Source organism: Chelmon rostratus, chromosome 1 (genome assembly GCF_017976325.1).
Source record: "Chelmon rostratus isolate fCheRos1 chromosome 1, fCheRos1.pri, whole genome shotgun sequence".
Classification (NCBI taxonomy): domain Eukaryota; kingdom Metazoa; phylum Chordata; class Actinopteri; order Chaetodontiformes; family Chaetodontidae; genus Chelmon; species Chelmon rostratus.
The window spans coordinates 21,499,738-21,518,588 of record NC_055658.1 but is presented as its reverse complement, the minus strand read 5'-3'; the positions used below and the strand labels follow the sequence as shown (position 1 = coordinate 21,518,588).

Here is an 18,851-nt window from a genome sequence, read left to right as displayed (position 1 = left end):
CACATGCACATTCACATATAAAAAGACAGAGTGGTCTACAAGGATACTACAACAGCACCTCAGTCAGTCCCTTTGGAGAGGTGGGAATCCTATTACCTAGCTGTCAGAACCTGTCGGACGCCTTTCCCTATGCCAGGCCCCCTTAGTTAGCGGGAATACGACATACACAACCAGTCCATTTAGAGGCTGCCTGTCCTGTGTGCTTTAATGGGCTTTGGGCCTTGAGCGTCATGAGCAGAAGAAAACACAGTTCAATTTCCCTTCACAAGTGCATAAAACAAGCACCTCAACTGTACCAGCCCCATGCATAATTCACTGCCGGTGATGTGTGTCTTAAACGCTGCTGAAATATACATGGCGGCATATGCAAATCTGGCAGCGCTATCACATGCTGTACTTGCTCAACAGACAACAAGAGAATAGCATGCCACGCAGACAGGCCCTTCTGGACACAGACAGTATGTAGTACAGTATGTAACTGCATGCGTGCGTGTTGAGGCAGTGTTAGCTGTACATATTAGGTCTTAAATGTGTAGAGAAATGTGATGGTGCTTGCTGTAAATGTCCACTGAGGTACTTAAATCACGTGTAAGGATTTACACACAGAAGTAGCATCTGTGGCAGAGCATATAGGTTTCTGAAAGGACATTTTAAAGCGAGAGAGTAGCTTTACCTCTTGTTGCCAACTTGCCGTTTCCTGACACCTTCTTGTGAGAAGAAATATTCATATATTCGCTGTATTTTGAGGAAGAAATTGATACATTTTGAATGAAATCCTGTGAAGTCAGACAGCACTTTTTTTTTCAAGCCAGCATCTACTGGTCATTAAAGGAACTGCAGCTGAACACTCCAGAGTGCAGCTTGGATTTTCACTGTATGTGCACCAGCATGTGTGTGTGTCTGTGTGTGTGTGTGATCTTGAAGGGATGTTGATTAGGGAGGAGGAGAGGGCAGACTGGTGGTGTCAGATTTTATAAATGAGGGAGGAAATGTCTTTATCCCAGGTTTGGACACCCCCACCACTTTTCCTTACCAATCCCTCCTGTTGTGTGTGTTGATGTGTGTGTGTGTGCGTGTTTTGGATCAGGCACTGGCTCAGTCCGATTCCCAGCAGTGTATCTTTAACAGGGCCTTCCCGCCGGGCTGCCAGCCTGTTCCCCCCTGACGGGACAACAGCCCAGCTGACGCCCCCACAGCCCTGCCAACACAACCCACGCCTTCGACCCACAATCTGCTCCCCTGATCCTGACGGAAGGAGGTTGGGGAGTGATTAAAAAAAGAAGAGAGCAAAGACAACAAGGAGGAAAAAAGCGAGGAAGAAAAGGTGTCCTACCTCCTTTCACCAAAGCAGCTAGTGCAGGCCAGTGAGTGAGTATGTGATTGTTAGAAGATATAGTTTAGTAGAGCACAAACATCAAGTCATAATCGCCAAATCATCACAGAGGGGATGTCAGGGCACCTTTCATACAGAGAAGGCCAACTGTACTCTTCATAATAATATTTACAGATACGCAACAATGGCAAGGAAACACTCCTTTTTTAACATGCAGAAACCTCCAGCAGTACCAGGCTCTGGGTGGGCGGCCATCTGCCTCGACCATGAAAATGACCCTCAAAATGATGGGTAAACATATGATAAAAGGGCTTTGTTGTGCATTCTGGGGGACTTCACAGAGACCAGCACACACACTGGTACATCCTAGACAGGTTTTTTATTTTGTTTTGTTTTTTTTGTCCAGGCAAACAAGGGGAGAACATGCAAACTCCAACAACAGTGCAAGCCACTGAGCCAAGGAGCACAGGTATATCAAACTGAGGTCATGTCTGCATGAAGGGGCGAATTTTAATCAAATAGTATTCTGCAAAAACATCTCTGATTACACACAAAGAATGAGAGCTCCCCCAAAAGATAATAGGGTAGCTGTACTAAAGTTGTGTCCAATTAAAAATACAGAACTAATAATAAAGGAATGCAATAACCAGTGTTTTATAAGATATAAAATAATATCTGACCAAACAAAGAGTGGATGGGAAGATGTAACCATGTGGTCATTAAACTTGAACTTGACATTCACTGAGCTGCTAATGTGCTGTGAATATGCTTTGATTTGACATTTATATTGCGGCGGCTTAAGTTTTTATATAAGCAATATTTTCTCGTTTTTATGTGAATCCTTTTTCTTTTCATTTTCTTATAAGTTTATTTAATGACCCCTACTTCAACCTTTCTATAAATGAAGACAATTATTCCAATTTTGGTAACAGACTTCACTATATTTGATTTCTTTTCTGAAACTGCACATTATTTCACTTCCGTGCCAGGATGCAGCTAAAAGGCTGCCCCAGTCGCTGATTGCACTCACAGTTGCTGCTTTGGTAAATCAGACTAACGATTTCATGCGTATTGTAAGCACAAACAGAACGGGGTGCATATTTTTGCTTGTGCCATCACATACGTACAGTAAATCTGGCCCTCAGTGCAAATGTGCAGCTGCCAAAGCTGTGGTGTCACTGGTGTTCACTGGTGTAGAACAGTGTGTTAACAGGATGTGTAATGCGGTATGCTGGTCCTGTGCTGCAGCCAGGGCTGGGTGGCAGCAGCACTGTAGGTTACAGTAGGGTGGTTATCATGAAGCAGTTATGTAGCTGCTCTGCTGGGCCAGTCTAATTACAGGAGAACAGCGTGCACCAGTCTGGGCCTCCAAATGGCACCATATGTTTTCCCAGACTAACCGGCTGAATAAATGCCATTTACCCATTCAGGATGCACTGTGCTCTGTGTCTGGGAATCAGTCACTCACACTCATAAAACCATTCACACCCCCGAACACCCTACCACCCACCTCCCCCATATAAAACTCAGCTGTCAGTGGTTTTCCCTGCTCACCCCACCGTGTATCCTCACACAGCTTCCTGTTCAGTTTAACCATTTACAAAATCTATTGTAGGATGGTCCGTGCCTCTCTAACACACACCGGCTCGCATAATGATGTTGGTGATTGTGCTGTAAGCAGTTTAGTTAACTGAAGGGGACGGGTTAATCAGAAACAGCGTTTACAAAAAGCCAGCAGCAGTGTCAGGGTGTGGTCTGGTCCATTCGTCTTTTCTTTGGTGACATGTGGTGAGCGACCCGCGCAGTGACCACGATCAGGAACTCGACAAAGGTCACCGCTGGTAAACTGGTCGTGGAGGCAGCGACCCAAGAGGAACAAGAAATAAAAGAGTAGAAATATCTTTCATCATCTGATCTGTTTAACGTGTAAATTATTCAAACATGATATTTCAAGGGACACACAGTGTATTCGGCCAGCGGTTCTCAAACCTTTTGGCTTGTGCACACAGAAAATGAAGCAAATGAAACTTTTTGTGAGCAGCATAAGCAAAGAGTGATGTTTACATTTTATTTACAGAGATTTTTTGTCTCTTCTTTACTGTTAATCATCTCACATCTGTACACCAAGTTGGGAACCAGGGACTTAGCTTATCATTGGGCAATAACACAATTTAATTCTGATACAAATTAATGCTAATGCCTGTTTTCATTTGGCTGTGACTTGAACATGGAGCGCTTCCCCACCAACACTTGCTGGCAAAATTGCAATCACAGCGTCACTGATAACAAGAACATAATTCTTTGTGGTTGCAAAAAGCTGACAACATTTGTATCGTGACCTCTTTTTTTGGAAAAGCTCCCTGTATCATCACTAAATAGACCTATCACACATCATCAGTTTGTTAATGAGAGCAGCCTAGGCAGCGGCGCTCACAGATGCCTATCGAGGGCAGAAAACAAAAAGAGAATGTAAGTAAATATGGACTGTAATTAGTATGACAAGGTTGAAAAAACAGATAACACACCGCGGCAGCCTGAAGGCCTACTCTCCATCACATGCACATGCACATGTACGCTGGCACATGCACAGGACACACACAGGCACTTGTCTGTACGCTCACACACACGCTGGGAACAAATCAAATGTTTTAATCAGCTTGCTACAGCACATAATGAGGATCCACTAAGCCCCAGATATCAGCTGCCATCGGCCACTTACTTGTGCCTTCAAAGAGCTGATTTTTCACTTCTTCTACAACCAGCTTAACACAGTAGCTATCGAGAGAGAACACAGTCTGCGCACGTGCAATAAAACCTGAAAAGTGTATGTGTGATGTTTCAGCGAAAGCAGTAATACAAGGGAGCAATTATGGGCAAGTGGACAAGACAGAGCAGCCTATGGGGAAAATGTGTGAGGGCTGAATACACCGTATTTGTCACCACTGTGATTTACAGCTTGGAAATACGAGAGAATGGTCGTCTAAGGTCTTGAACAGCGTATGACATGCCACAGCCCATAAATCTAACTATACATGCACTGACCTTACAGACCTTGCACTCACTCCTAACTGCACTAACATATACAGTATCTGATTTACCTCTTGCTTTGGGTGCACACACCTTGTGATGCAGCGCAGAGTGCACCTGGCCGAGCCACACCTGCCGCATAGCACAAGGCAATCACATGAATCAGTCAAGTCGGTTACAGCCGGACTAGTTTCCACAGAACTGGAGGTATGTCAGAATTCTTACTCAATCGCCCAGGTGTGTGCGTGCTTGTGTGTGTGTGTGTGTGTGTGAGAGGTGTAACGTGCGGCGATGCACGTGTGCAGGTGCGCCTCCTGGTGCCGTTTTTGGCCTCCTGGCACAGCTCTGACCTCTGTGAGGTGGATCACAGCTCCAGCCCTCCAGCTGGAGAAGTGATGACCTGAGAACTGAACGAACTAAGATACTCGTCCTCCTGTCCTTGTCTCCTTCCTTCCTGCCTGCCTGCTGCTGTGTCTGGACTGGGGGACATGAAGAGCTGGGTCAGCCTGCCTGAAGATATCAGGCTGGATGAGTCTGTGTCCTCCTTCAAATCACTTATCTATGTACTTTTATTTTTTATCATCTGTGATATGCAAGTGTATACATGTTTAATTGTGTTTGAGTAAATATTCATGTAAGTCCTAAAGGGGTGTATGCACAGCACAGGAATACTGGAAAATAGTGTATATTGCTACCATGTATGTATGTATGATGTATGTGGGTTTATGTTAATATCTGTTTTTATCATACTGAATGTCTGTAAACTTTCTTGTTGTCATTATCTTTAGTATTATCACAGATTCATGATTTCAAACAGTGGAGTGGATGAACTTGTGCCTATACTTATTTATCTCCTTCAGTTTACCATTTAGCAAAAGATAGTCTTTTGATTTAGACTTTGAATTTAAGCTAAACAAAGTGAACATCCTGATTAATCAGTTTTATACCATATAACTGCGGGAACTATAGAAACAATAAACTCATGAGAGTGCGGCTCAAACAGACGGGCCATCTGTGCCAGAGGTTGCCATACATGTCAAACCTAAAGCAAGCTAACTCAAGCCTCTGTAGCAACATCCGGTACAGCCTGCTGTAAAATAAATGACGTTGTTAGCTGCAGTCTCGCAGGTGAAATGTGCTGCTGCTACAATTATTCTAATGCCAGCATGCCAGAATGCCAGTGCTACCAAATGCTGCTGTCAACCCAGGGGTTTAATTAGTTTGGCACGTGTGCCACTTATAATCACCTGCCATTACCAGTTCTGGCTGCATCTGCTTACACGTCTGTCAGTGGCGGGCAGGCTGTGTATGTGTGTGTATACGTTTGTGGGTGTGTCGGACAGTGGGTCAGTGAGTGTATATTTTGGCAACAGAACACAGCCCTGCACGTGAAATCGAGACACAAAGGGTTCACTGGAAGCAGTTCTCGACAATGCCTATTTATAAACACACATTAAGGGAGAGAGACAGGAATGAATCAAACGCAGGTGTATATTAAAAATCTTTAGTGTTTAATGTACTGTCAACTACAGCCAGGACAATTTTATTAGCGGTGCAGACTTGTCAGCAGTCCGTCTGTACAGATGCACTGTGAAAGCAGAAGGGGAGCAGGGCTTCATAGTGTCAAACTGCATTGTGAATAGAGCTACACCTCAGGCTGAATACATCACATTGTGATTTCATGAGAGCTGGAAGAGGAGGAAGAAGGAGAAAACTTCAGGGCGGCTAGTGAATCTCGACCCAAAACAGGAGCAATGGAAGTTAAAAGTGAATCGTTCACTCCCCCTGGCGTAGCAGTGGCTACCTCTGGGGCTGGGATAGGAGGAGGAGGAGGAGGAGGAGGAGGAGGAAGAACAGGAGGAGAAGAGGAGCCCCCTGGCTCTCACAGTCATGTGACGGCTGAGCTCAATATCTGAAGGATGGACCCCAGGCTGTGTATTTAGCTATCAGGTCATGAGTGCGTGTGTGTGCGTGCACGTGGCTCTATACATTTGTGTGTACTGTAGGTGTGTGTGTGGCAGAACACATACACACATTCCCACTGACGAAACAGCGGCTCAGTTCTTCGGATTCACCTATGTCTGCTGTAATACAATAGCTCTAACTATGCCTATTCTTTGCAAAAAGTTCCCATTTAGCACTAAAACAAGGCTTCAATATTGTGCCGCCTCAAAAACATCTGTCGGGGACTTGTGTGGCTACACTAATTACAAATATCTGCAGTAATCCGGCGCCGATAAGAGAGTCATTACTCCACCAGACATTTATCACTATGGGATTGATGACCCATTTCAGAGGCAGCCTTTGTACAGGGAAGTGAAATCGCTGATATCCCTTTTATCCTATATCGCTGCTGAAACCATCCATTCGTCAGGAGGCGAGCTTGTTAGAATTGTAATTAACAGCTATGGACTTTGGCCCTAATAGAATTTTTGCAGGAAACTGCAGATTGACGTAGGAGGGGACAAGGGGGGACTTTTACTGTGTTTTTCTTTTCCGACTAATTGCCACTGTCGTCTGTCGAAAAGAGCTGCTCTGCACTCTGTCAAGAAAGTGCCGCAGTAGCACTCCGCTTTCTCCAAATGCAGAATTTCTGTACATTTGTAAATATGTAAGCACAGCCATTAAGAGATGTGCCTGCACAGGCACATTGCTTCAGTGCAACAATCTGTCAGAGACACAAACACGCATTCATAGGTCAAACATAAAATATGCACTTCCCTGCTCAAATACATAAGTTATGGCTTTCCTCTGACTCTTTTTCATTCTCAAACACAGTTGCACACCCACCCACCCACGCAGACACACATGCACAGAGTGGAGCAGCAGATGATCACAGTAGGTAAGGACTAAAGGTCTGGCCACCTGCCGGCCACGTCCCGTCTCTGTAGCGGTAATGAACAGAGACAGCTTGGGGACCGCCCTGCGAGCTTGTCCCCCCCCTTCCAGCCTCCCTGCTTCGGGGCAGAGCTGGGGGCCCTGGGGTGACAGGGACGCCAGAGATGTTCCACACACTGACAGGCAGGTCTTACCTGGCCAACCCGCTGTACGCGCCGGCCCAGCGACACACACAGGAACATGCGCATGCACACGGGGACAAATGTGGGAATACACAAAGACTTGCATGCGTGAGCGCTGCATATAACACGCACACTGTAACTGTTCACGTGTTCATGTACAAAGTGAAGAACACACCCACACACTTACACACAAACGCTGACCCGGTGTAATTCCTCCAGCACACGGCTGGTGACAGGAGCAGCTGCGGCCGCTACGGCAGACAGATGAAATTTTCATAACTATCTCCTCCAACTTCCATCCTCACCTTCAGGATAATTTATGACCTGCCTGCCAGCCTTGAAGAGACAATATGCTTGATATGAAATGAAGTGTTCCAGCGGTGTAGGTTATAATTAACAGAGGAGGGAAGAAAGATGTGTGTATATAGAGTGGGATGGTGTGTGTGTGTGTGTATGTGTGTCTGTGTGTGTATGTGGGAGGGGTGGGGGTTGCCCATGTGGGCTGGCTGTGGAAGATGGGGTAAGGATGGGGCATGTGGTGTGCATGCATTTAAATGTGCGTGTGTGTGTGTTTAAACACAACGTACATTCCTTAAGGTCCACCTGCACTTAGAAATATGCTGTTTCTTCCTGTTCCTACAGTGAAAGTTTGAGCTTCACTTAACAGAATGATGTATGTGCAGAGTTTGACACTAGAAGGCCGTTTTCACATTCATCTGCTGAAAGTGCTCACTGAAAATCCGGTTTTAAAGAGGCGGGTTCTACGAGCATCATATGTCACATCAAACAGCTTGGAAGCCAATCCTGGTCCAACATTCATCTTACACATGTGTGAAGTGGAAACATGACGCCTCCTGTGCACAGACACTGAGAATGGACTTTTCAGTAAAGCAGGCTGCTCTCAATCATGACTTATGACCCACTCAAAATGTGTGGTGGTGTAAAGACCCCTGCCCTCTGCCTGCATTTTCTTATTTTCTTCCTATTTTGCTGTGTTTGGGACATTTCTGCAACCTTTGGGCAGTGGGTGTGTCGCCCCTGGCCAGGTGAGGTAGGGACTCAATTCAAAGAGATGTTTTCATATTTCTTTGAATTGAGTTATATGTATGTATATAGGTTAAACAGAAATGTTTAACCTCCAAACTAGTGGCTATAACAATCCATACGTAGAATACACTGAAACTCTACCAGCAGATGAAATGCAGACTGTCTGTACATTTACTGAGGCATACACGTAATAATTGACATAATTCTCTGTCATGGTTCTTCTTGCGCTCATTAGCTCACTTAACCACACCTGCATAGAAATGATAAATTGGTCAAGTTTCAACTTAATGTTTTAAGGAGAACTGCGATCCAACCCAGAACAAACTGGATTTAGATGAGATGAACTGTAATGACAGTGCTTTTGGTGAGCACACCCTCCACCGAGCTATAATGCTACACTGTTGCTGCTTGTTTCACATGCCTGCCACACATCCTCACCCAATCATGCTCTATCAGCTCTCTGGGATGTTGGGTTTGACCAGAAAGAATGTCCTGGTTTTCCTGACTACCAGTAAAACAGGACCGAACCCGTTACCCTCCCCTCGTCTCTTTACCACATTGTCTTTTCCAAACACAAATCTTGTTTCCATATTAAAAAAGGCAGCATTTAATGGGCAACTGTCTCTGCAACAAGTGTGTTTAAATGTCTGTGGGACGTTTAATGACATTTTTAACTCTCTCTTTCTCCCTTTCTGTGCCACATTCCGTTGCCAAGCTCTTACTGTGAAATGCATAATTATGAAATTACTGTTTCCATTAAAACCTGTAAGCAATTTAATGCATTTGTGACTCAGTCAAGGATAAGCAGGGTTATTTAACAAAGCGAGTGTGATACTGATGCCTGCCAGTTGCAAGCCTTCCATTCCCACACCTAACCACAAAACGAGAGAAAGCATGTACCTCAACAGCTAATTACTGACTTGTTTGAGAACCAGGCAAGATAGAGGTAAGTGCATATTTACACGGGTAAAACTTGTTTGTACAGTAAGTAGAAGGTAAAGGAGTAGAATCATCAGTCATCTTGTTCAAAGCACATTCCTGCAAGAATAAGACATACTCTGAAGTATTTTCCAGCCTGGGAGCTAACTAGGATGGGAGGGCGATTGCTACGGCAACAGCAGCTGTGAGGTTCTGCTGAGGTCAGGACATGTCATGCATAACTGACTGATTGCTAAACAGGGGTGGGTGCATGAGGGAAGAATTCATAATTTACAATCAAGCACACACAAACACACACCTCACAAACACCCAAGCCACAGGCGATCTCGCTGCACGCATGTAACCGGTCTGAAGGACCACACAGACATGTTTTAGATAAAGACAGACAAATTAGACGACAGCGTCTCAGGCTAACCACTGCGCTTGCGCTAATTACAGGCTGGCCGGCGATGAAAGAGACAGATGACATGTGCTTATTTGTTTTCTCCTCCAGTGCCCTGTACCAAGTAAACACAGCGATGCAGTCGATGGCAAAAGTAGGTGGTACGAAGAAAAAGACACAAGACAACAAGAGAGCAGGGTTGTGGGATGAGAGTTTCACCCACCACACACAGGTGTTTGCCCGCCACTGCAGCGAGCAAACCCCTGAGGTAAAGGCAAACAATGGAGCAGCCAGCAAAACTTTTGGCTGGCACCTCATGCCAAGGAAAACAGACTGAGATAGCCCTGTCTGTTCTGCTTGCAAAACAGGGCCGCCGTTGTGGGGGTGATGGAGAGGCAAATGTGGGGCTGCTGTCTGGGAGATCTGATTAACCTGTCACCCCGGGTTGCAACTTACATCACGCAGGCCTGGTTGTCAACATGCCCGGACCGACCTGCCGCCAACCAGAGCGTTGGTTTATGATGCCAGGCCCTTACACCACCCCCACCCCTGCTAATTAAACCTGCTTATTAACACCATAATGCCACCATGTCTTAACTCTCTCTCACAAAACCTCTGTTTATCAAACCCATCCACGTAAAAGCCAGTCAGATTCCTCACACTGAAAGAAAGTCAAATTTCAAAACCCCCACCCATTCACTTGTTCAATTAAAGCTGAACAGATGACAGCTTTGCTAGAAGTCTATGGGAACCTGCAAACCCTTCAGTGTAGAAAGAGTGAGTTGTTCATGGCATGACAGCAATCCCTGCAGTATGGCGCCTCCATTTCTAAAGCTTTAAGGAGGTCATTTGCCACATTAGACAAGGATGTGGTCTGTCCATCTTCATTGTGGACACGACACTGACAATCTTTCCAGCTCCCATCTGGGACAGGGCACCTCCATTGTCTTCCAGCTCTGTGCCCCACCCCAGTGCAGGGATTAGAGTGTGATAGCACAAAGGAAGTGTCACCACTCCTGGAATGAGGGGCCAGCCAATGAAGGTCTCTCTCCTCCTTTTTCTCCATCTCTATGCCTCTCCACAGGGTTGCAACTGGTAGCTGACATCACTGGTAGGGTCATCCCCGGCTGGGTACAGCCTCGGCTCTCCGGCCCCTGCTGGCCCCCGGTGACCCTCGGTTTTGATGACAGACTGGACCTTTTGTGTAGCAGCGCCCTGTCCAGGTGAGGACAAGAGAGGATGACAATGGCAGGAAATATAAAGCCGATGGAGGCTCGGAGACGGCCCTACGGGGTCAGGGGTCGAGCTGAACAGCTGAGTGATGAGTGCAGCTGTGGACACGTGGGCCTCCTTCTCTATCCTTTGGCTCTGCTTGCCATGTCAGCCGACGTTGCCTTTGTCTTGGGATAAAGACCTCACTAACTCTCAACAAGTTGGAGAAAAGTAAAAAACACAGGCAACAGATGTACTACGCCACAGATTCTGAGTGTGCAGCTATTACAGTGACACCCTAACCTGTACGCTGTGGGTCAACGCCTTGTCTTATCAAAGGGTGACTGAAATGGAATTAGGCAATAAAAGAACATTTGGCGACAATTAAGTAAAACACTGAAATGGTTGCCATTTGAAATGAAAATTGTCAGTTCAAAAGCTACCTGAAATTTAAAAAATGAAAGGAACTACATACTTTGTTGCCTCTCACTCCATACAAACCGAAAATGCTGCAAAATTACAGAAGACTCCTTTAAATAACAAACTTGTTTGCACCTGCCCTCTCGATTCTGTGGAGGAGCGTTTTGTGACACAAACAAAAAGAACAGTTTTAAACCTTGTTATGTATTACCACTCAAGCCTATTCAACAGTGAATATACAGCATACGTGCCTTACGTGACTACAGCGATTCACACTTTCTGGGCAGTCCAACTGTTTCCGATGCCAAAGGTCAATGGCTGCCTACTTTCCTACCGGCCCCCATGGAGAGATGGGAGGACAGGGTTTGCCAAGTCATTCACAAACCCTGCTTTGGGTCATAAACACCTCCGCCTGTCTCCCGTCTTCTTTTCTCCTCCACAGAGGTGAGTTGGGTTTGCACTCTGTTAATCTTTCACTACAGGCCTGCTTGCTTTTACACTGGCCCACTGGAGAACAGAGGAGGGGAATGAAAGAGGGGTAGTAAAGGACGGGAGTGGATAAAAGAGCAGGAAGAAAAAGCCATAGAGAGGGCCAGATGGGCACCTTCACAGTCCATTTATCAAACCCAATGTGGCCCTCCCCTCCCCTCCCTGCTGCTCTCATGTCCTAAACCCCCATGTAATTCTGTAATGATTTTCATTATCATATAATGACCTTACAAAGCCTACAGCAGTTTGCATGGTCAGTACAAAACTCGCAGCTGTTCCCTTCAGTGTTTGCTCGCCGGCTGTGACAAAGCTTTTTTTTTTTTTTTCTTGGTTTTTCTGTTGGTCAGACCAATGACCTCTAGGCTCTGGAAGGTCACCACGAGGTCACCTCATCCAGGAGGTTCAAAGGTAGCTGTGCTGCAATCATATGGATTCAACATAGCATTGCATAAAGTAACTACTGGAAAGAAAGAACTACTGAACACTCTGTGTGCATACTCCCAGTGTTTGTCACACAATAAATCCTTCTTTACCCGCATTTGCGTAGATGTGAAACAAGATCTATGCATTTTCAAAACCTAATAACTCTAGTACCAAGTGTTTTGAATCTCTATAGTTCTGGTGCCTCTGAGATGTGCCATTTCCTATCCGATTAGGCCTGTTCCCTGGAGGTTGTGCCTTGCTCGTCAATCTGCTCTTCCTGTGCGGCATACACAACTGCTCTGCTACGGTACAGTCACCCACCCACATAATAATCCATCTATTTTCAGGGCGCTCACGGGGCATTTACCAAAGGGACACGGAGGGCAGCATCTATCAAAGAATTCACCATGTGCATCTGGAAAACCCAGTTACCAGAAAAGCTCATAAGAATAAAAAAGCTCTCATAACTTAGTTGGCTCAGAGTGAATGAATGGACTGCTTCTGCAAGCAGTGCGAGCTGAGGCATCACTCACTCTGAGTGCCTATAAGTCACTTGTGAAGAACCACTGGTCACCAGGTCCAATTTCTCTTTCTTTCCTTCTTGCTAGCGCTAAAAGTGCCTCGGAGGCAGAAAATGGCGACTAGCAGGCCCACGTTCCAGCGCACAGACTGCTGCTTTAACTGGTGTTTAAGAAACAAAAGTCAGCGAGAAACTTCATCAATCACAGCTCGTTGTTTATGTTTATGTGCCTCGAGCAAGAGTCATCAATCATGCTTTTTTTCCCCCTTTAATCCATCCTTTTGCAAGCATTATGTACTGAATGGAAACCATGGAAACAAAAGGCAGTATTATGATAAAAGCCTGCCTGTTGCATATTGTGCGAAAACCTAATTAGGATGCCCAATATAAAACGCAGCAAAATGAATCAGCAAATTAATTTCAAAAATCCTCTTTTGGTGAGTGTTTTCATGAAAATAAATGAAGGTTTGAATATATGTGGTTCTGATTACATAATACACTTCACTTTGTCCATTAGTAGTACACTTAAAGAAGTAAAAACTTCTTCATCCTTCACAAAGAACTAGCGAGGCAATCCTTAACCCTTATCAGCTGTGGATCTCTAATCAATACCAGTACGTCCCACTTAACATTGCACACAGCCATGTGTTTAGTTTTGTGTAAATGAGATCTGTTGACAGCCACTTGACAGGATGACCCCTGGCTTTTTTGTAAGTGGGGGTGGTGGGGGTTAGGGATAGACATTTTAAGTGTGTAAAGGGAAGAGGAGGTATCAGGAGCAGCTGGAGTTCAAACATATTGTGTGGGACGCTTGCCCTGCTCCAAAACTAATCTAATCAGTCTTTCACTGCTGATAGTGTAAACCTACGTCTGCCCTGCCAACAAAGGCTGTGCATTTCCTGTCCTGCTCTCTGATACTGGTTGTCAGGATCTTAAGGTGGGCTGAGCTAAGTCTGGGCTGACGCACGGTTAAAAGGTGGTAACATTGCATTGTGGGTGGTGGGGGAGCCGGGACGGTGGGCGACAGTGCTGATGTTAGGTTGGGGGTGGTTGTGGCGAGATGGTTTCTAGCTTTCAGCACCTGCAGTTGGAATGCACTATCAGAGCAGGCCCTACATCAGAGTTGTGAGGCGGTGGGCGTCGTCACAGCAAAGCAAGGTGTGTGGAAACAGCCTGTTTACAAGGGTCATCTGGATGGGGGAGAGCTGAGGGTCAACTAAAGGGGACAACTCGAAACAGAGGGGCGCTGTGGAAAGATGAGGGCAACAACGCTGGGCGACATTAACATATATCTTTCAAATGGAAAGATGTTGTTTTCAAGAACTTCTAGTCTGTGAATTCTGCCCCTGGCACTTTCTCTAGACTCTGGATCATGTCTGGTCCAAAGTGTGTGTATTTGTGTGTGTGTGTGTGTGTGAGAGATACCCTGAGGTCAAATGTGTTGATAGAGACAATAAGCAGTGAAACATATGTGAAGGCGGATCTAGTGTATACATGCATGCCAATGTTTGTGTGTGTCCTTGCTAGTGCTGAGGGGGGGTGGCTGAGAGAATGAACAGCTAAAATAACACTGTGTTGTGTGTGTGTGTGTGTGAGGCCCTCCTTTATCTGAATGAATGGCCAGTGTTCTAATCCGTGCCCTCCCTGCCCTTATCTGGAAGGAAGGAAGTGACTGGGCTTATCCAAGACACACGTGTCGTTGTGATAGCTGTGATAGCTGCCAGGCCAGAAAGACCACGAAGTAACACAAAGTACACCAGAGCGTATCTGTTGAATTCACATCAGCTCTTCAGAGGGAATCACTGTCCTGCACACTGAATGAAGCCAAAGCAAGACTAAGGTGATGATCCATGATTATTTTGCTTGATGATGTGAGTCCTCACTGTTTTAAATGAAGCTTGCACGTGAACCAATAGATGTTTCTCGCAATCATTCAACATATCAACAGCTCTGGTCCTTTCAAACAAAATGAGCTGTCATACTAGGTTGTAATTCTTAAATCTTAAGCAGAATAGTTGATCCAAAGTCACTTCCAAATTGAGTTTGGAGTGTATCTTCGAACTCTGAATGTGAGACAGTGCTCATGCTTGATAAAGTGTCCTGCTTTACCTGTCTCACACAAATGTCATGGATTCATTTATCGAGGCGCAATGGAAGGAACACAGTCGGTGGTACATTGTGTTACCTGTCTCTCCATGTCTGCCTTTGCTGGTGCCTGTCTGTCAAGGCAGACAGCAGGGTTTCTGCCATCTCCCGCCTTCCCTCCCCTTCTTGGCCCTCCTCCTCCACTGTCGCCAGGAAGAGCTTAGTCTGGAAAAGAGAAGCAGAAGTAGAAAATAGGTGCTTCAAGTAGGACTAAACGAAAATATGCGTTAACAGCGAAGTGACCTGGACCCCGGGAAAAACGTGTAATTCCAGAAAAAAACTCAACCCTATCTTTAATTATTGTAACTTCCATTTGCGATACAAAAGAAAACTGTCTTCTTAAAAGAGCCGCTAAAATGATATTGGCTGGTTTACCACCCACTAAATCCTTGAGTAAAATACTGCAGAACTTGGCTCTATCGAATCTTCCCCTAAATATTAAACAGCGTGGAATCGAGTGGAAAGACTACCTGAAGCAATTCCTCCCATCCTTGAGCTTCTATCCTCAGTTTAGAAATTACACAGCTCTGAGCCAAGACTCCATTATAACATCCCTGGGACGGCGACATACAGTAAGTCTAGTATAAAGTCAGTTTCACATCAGAGGATGGGCAAATTACACCCAATATTAGAGTGTGAGTCAATTAATCACGTCCTGCACAGCACAGTGTAATGTGTGAGTATCCCCCTGTTGAACATGAATTACAGGCCGGCTTAAAGTGTGACGTGGCACATCAGTGCTAATCTGAGACATCCTGGCAAACCTTCGCCTCCAAGTCCTCCGCAGCCTCTAAGCTGGTTGAGAGGGAGTCAAATGAAAAAGGATCTGGCAGCCCAAATTAAATGCAGTGCTGTCAGCCACAGTCAAATCCCTCTTTCTCCCTCTTCTTCTCTACCCTTCACAGACTCTCTCCCTCTCTGAATATCCTTAAATGTCTCCCCCCTCCTTCTCCCAGCCTCTGAGAAGTGATGGATCTGTAACTCTGACTGACTCTGACGCCTTGTTAAGAACAGTCTCTTCCTGTCACATCCACCAGTAAAGCGCGCTCATTTCTTCCCATTAACAGTCACTCGCCTCCCCAGTCATCCAACCCCCTTTAAAAAAAAAAAAATAAAACACAATGTAAGGGAACCTTCATTTCTTCTCCTCTCCCCTTTTTTAATCCATTTCTGACAATCCACCTGTCTGTCTCACTTCATGTAAAGATGGGTTTGATTGTCTGTGCGTGTGTACTTCCAAAGGAGAAGAGTGTGATTTGCAGACAGAGTAATATGCTTACTTCCTCCACACCACACAGGACAGGTGTCAAAACATGCGGCGGTGTGTGACTGATTACACCTGACTCAGAGAGGACACCAAAGATTACGGTGACCAGGAGGAAGCAGGCACGGGTGTACTCTGTATGGAAACTGTACCTTTCGGTTTGGATCAAACCGTGTCCTCCTGGGATGAGTGTCAGGCTAAGAAAGTGCCAGAAAGTGCATTCAGACTGTATCACCATCTCAGCTAGTTGACATCAAATTGCCACGCTGGCCGTGTCGCACAGTTTCAGCGTTTCAAGCGCAGCCCTGAAGCGCAAGCGATTCGTAGCTGATCTGAACCCGCTCCGACGTGTTTCTGAGCTCGCTTCAGCTTCTCCCAAAGCTGGCCTGGGAACAGAGTGAGCAGCAGGGAGGGAAAGACAGTGCAGACCAATGAGTTTATTCTAACTGTGCTAAAACAAAATAAAAACACAGCCGGTAAAAGCCACATAATTCACCAACTGTCCCTTGTGTTTGCACATCAACACCTTGTTGCATATTACAGCCTATAAATTGACGGCCAATGCCTGCATGCACGCAACGACATCAGCGTCACCAAAATAGATCCTAACCCGAGCCTGCACACTAAAGTCTACTCACCTCTTCTATTAACACATTGAGAGAGTGTGTGTACATTTGGCGGGTGTGTATGCACAAGCCTCTATTTGTGTTTGTTCTCAGCTAATTTTTGTGAGTATAGGTGTGCCTCTAAAAATGCGAAAGTGTGCTACCAAGCCTCCTGCCAATGAAAATGTGTGCATGCATGTTTACGCGCCAGAGGGATCTTGTGTTTGGAAGATCCAGTGCTGAGAGAGGCCTTCAGGTTTAGCCAGAGGCTGATCTGCAGGCCATTTACTGGTCAAGCAAGGCCTCAGTCAGCCAAGGCCAGACCACAGCCCTTTATCTCTGGGCCTGTGTTAGCACTAATCAGCCCCCTCTTTCCTTCTATTTACCCCTTGATGACAGTAGCTATCCTCAGCCTCCACCCCTCTAAGCCCGATGCTGACCACAGATGTGCCGCTGACCCAGGCCACATCCCGGGGTGAACAAGAGGACAAGGAGGACCTGGGTACCTCCAACCCTGCTCCCCAGATCCCAAACTCAACCATGTCTATTTTACTACAGACAGCATAAACATTTCCGGCCCTGTGCAGAAGCAGGGTAGGTAAACAAACACGCAGCCAGGCTGAGGCGATATTTTGGTTGGTGGAGAGCTGGAGTGATGATAGCGTTCCAAGCGAAGGCTGGCTGGAGGGCAGCCTGGGGCGGCTCACTAACACCTCGAGCCAGGACTGTATCTTAACACCAACAAGCATCTGTCTATTCCATCACATAACAACATGTCACTCATTCAACACAGAATAACAGAATGGGAAGATCGTTTGTTGCTGCACACGGTGCAATACGATGTACATCCCTTAAAACTTCACAGAATAGCTGTCAAGGGTCAACGTAATAGCTAAGAAGTGCTCAAAGGGAGGAGAGTTAAAAAAAGATGCATGCAGAACTGAAGGTTTACACTCCATAAAACAGAGCTACTAGCTGACCACCAGAGTGTCTGAGAAACTGTTAACACCCCATGAAATGCCTTAGCTGACTTTAGACCAGGACTTTCAGGGGACCCACAGCACTCTTAAGTTCACTGGCACTCTATTATATAGGAAACATTTTATGTCTGCAGGCCACAAAAAGTAAAAATCCCCAAATTTGCCTGCCTTTTTAACTATTTTAACAGACACCAGTGATTTCTTGACCAGAATAGACCATCCAAATGATGGGTGATTACCTAAAAAGGTAGGTGGTGAACAAACTCACCAGTAACACCAAACATTCCCCGGGTGGCTGGTGTTAATTTGCCACCATGGTTCCTCCACTCCTAAGTGTACCTCCGTCTGTCAGACTGCCAACCTCCACGCCTGTCTCCCTGCCACAAGCATGTGTAACAGGCTCAGCAACAGGCCAGGAGACTCTCCTGTCTCTCTGCGTGCCAACACGTCTGTGTGCCCATATGGAGGCAGGCATGGCCCTTACGAGTAATCCATCCTCCTGTTTGTGACTGTTGAGCCACCACTGGGGGCTTTAACTTGTAGTGATGGCATGCAAGCACTTAAAACCTCCAGGGAATCAGTTTTATATTAAAAATTACACTCACTGAATTAAGGTGCCAACCTAAGCCAATCGAGACTGACTCTACGATGAGTGAGCCATGTTTTGGGGAAAATCCACCTTTCAACTGATCTGGCCACGGATGACCTTAGTATCTGGAACTTACCCAAATGGACTTCACTCTGCAATATTTATTTTTGAAAATCTCCATGGATGGATGTATCCTCTGTGCAGCAATTTAAGATTCAATACCTCATATGATGAAAAGAAGGAAAGGTTTCTGTTTCATTAGAAATGGGTTAAGAGACTAAAATAAAGAATAACACCATGTGAATCCTTCTGGGCAATACATCCAGGAAAGAGAACCACATTTCAACCTTTTCTAACACCCCTGTGTTTAGATCTGCCTTTTACTGTCATTCCTCCCTAACTTGTCTTCCTCTCGCTGCCCAACATGGCTAGCACATTAGCAAAGGTGTCTCAAGC

General features: G+C 45.7%; 1 protein-coding gene across 1 annotated transcript in view; it reads right to left on the bottom strand.

Moving 5' to 3' along the window:
- fto (FTO alpha-ketoglutarate dependent dioxygenase) overlaps nucleotides 1-18,851 on the bottom strand; it is a 118,496-nt gene that overhangs the window by 50,060 nt on the left and 49,585 nt on the right. Inside the window, exon 8 of the mRNA XM_041935434.1 lies at nucleotides 14,998-15,122. Within this exon, the coding sequence (XP_041791368.1) occupies nucleotides 14,998-15,122 (125 nt within the window). The remainder of the gene's footprint in view (nucleotides 1-14,997; nucleotides 15,123-18,851) is intronic.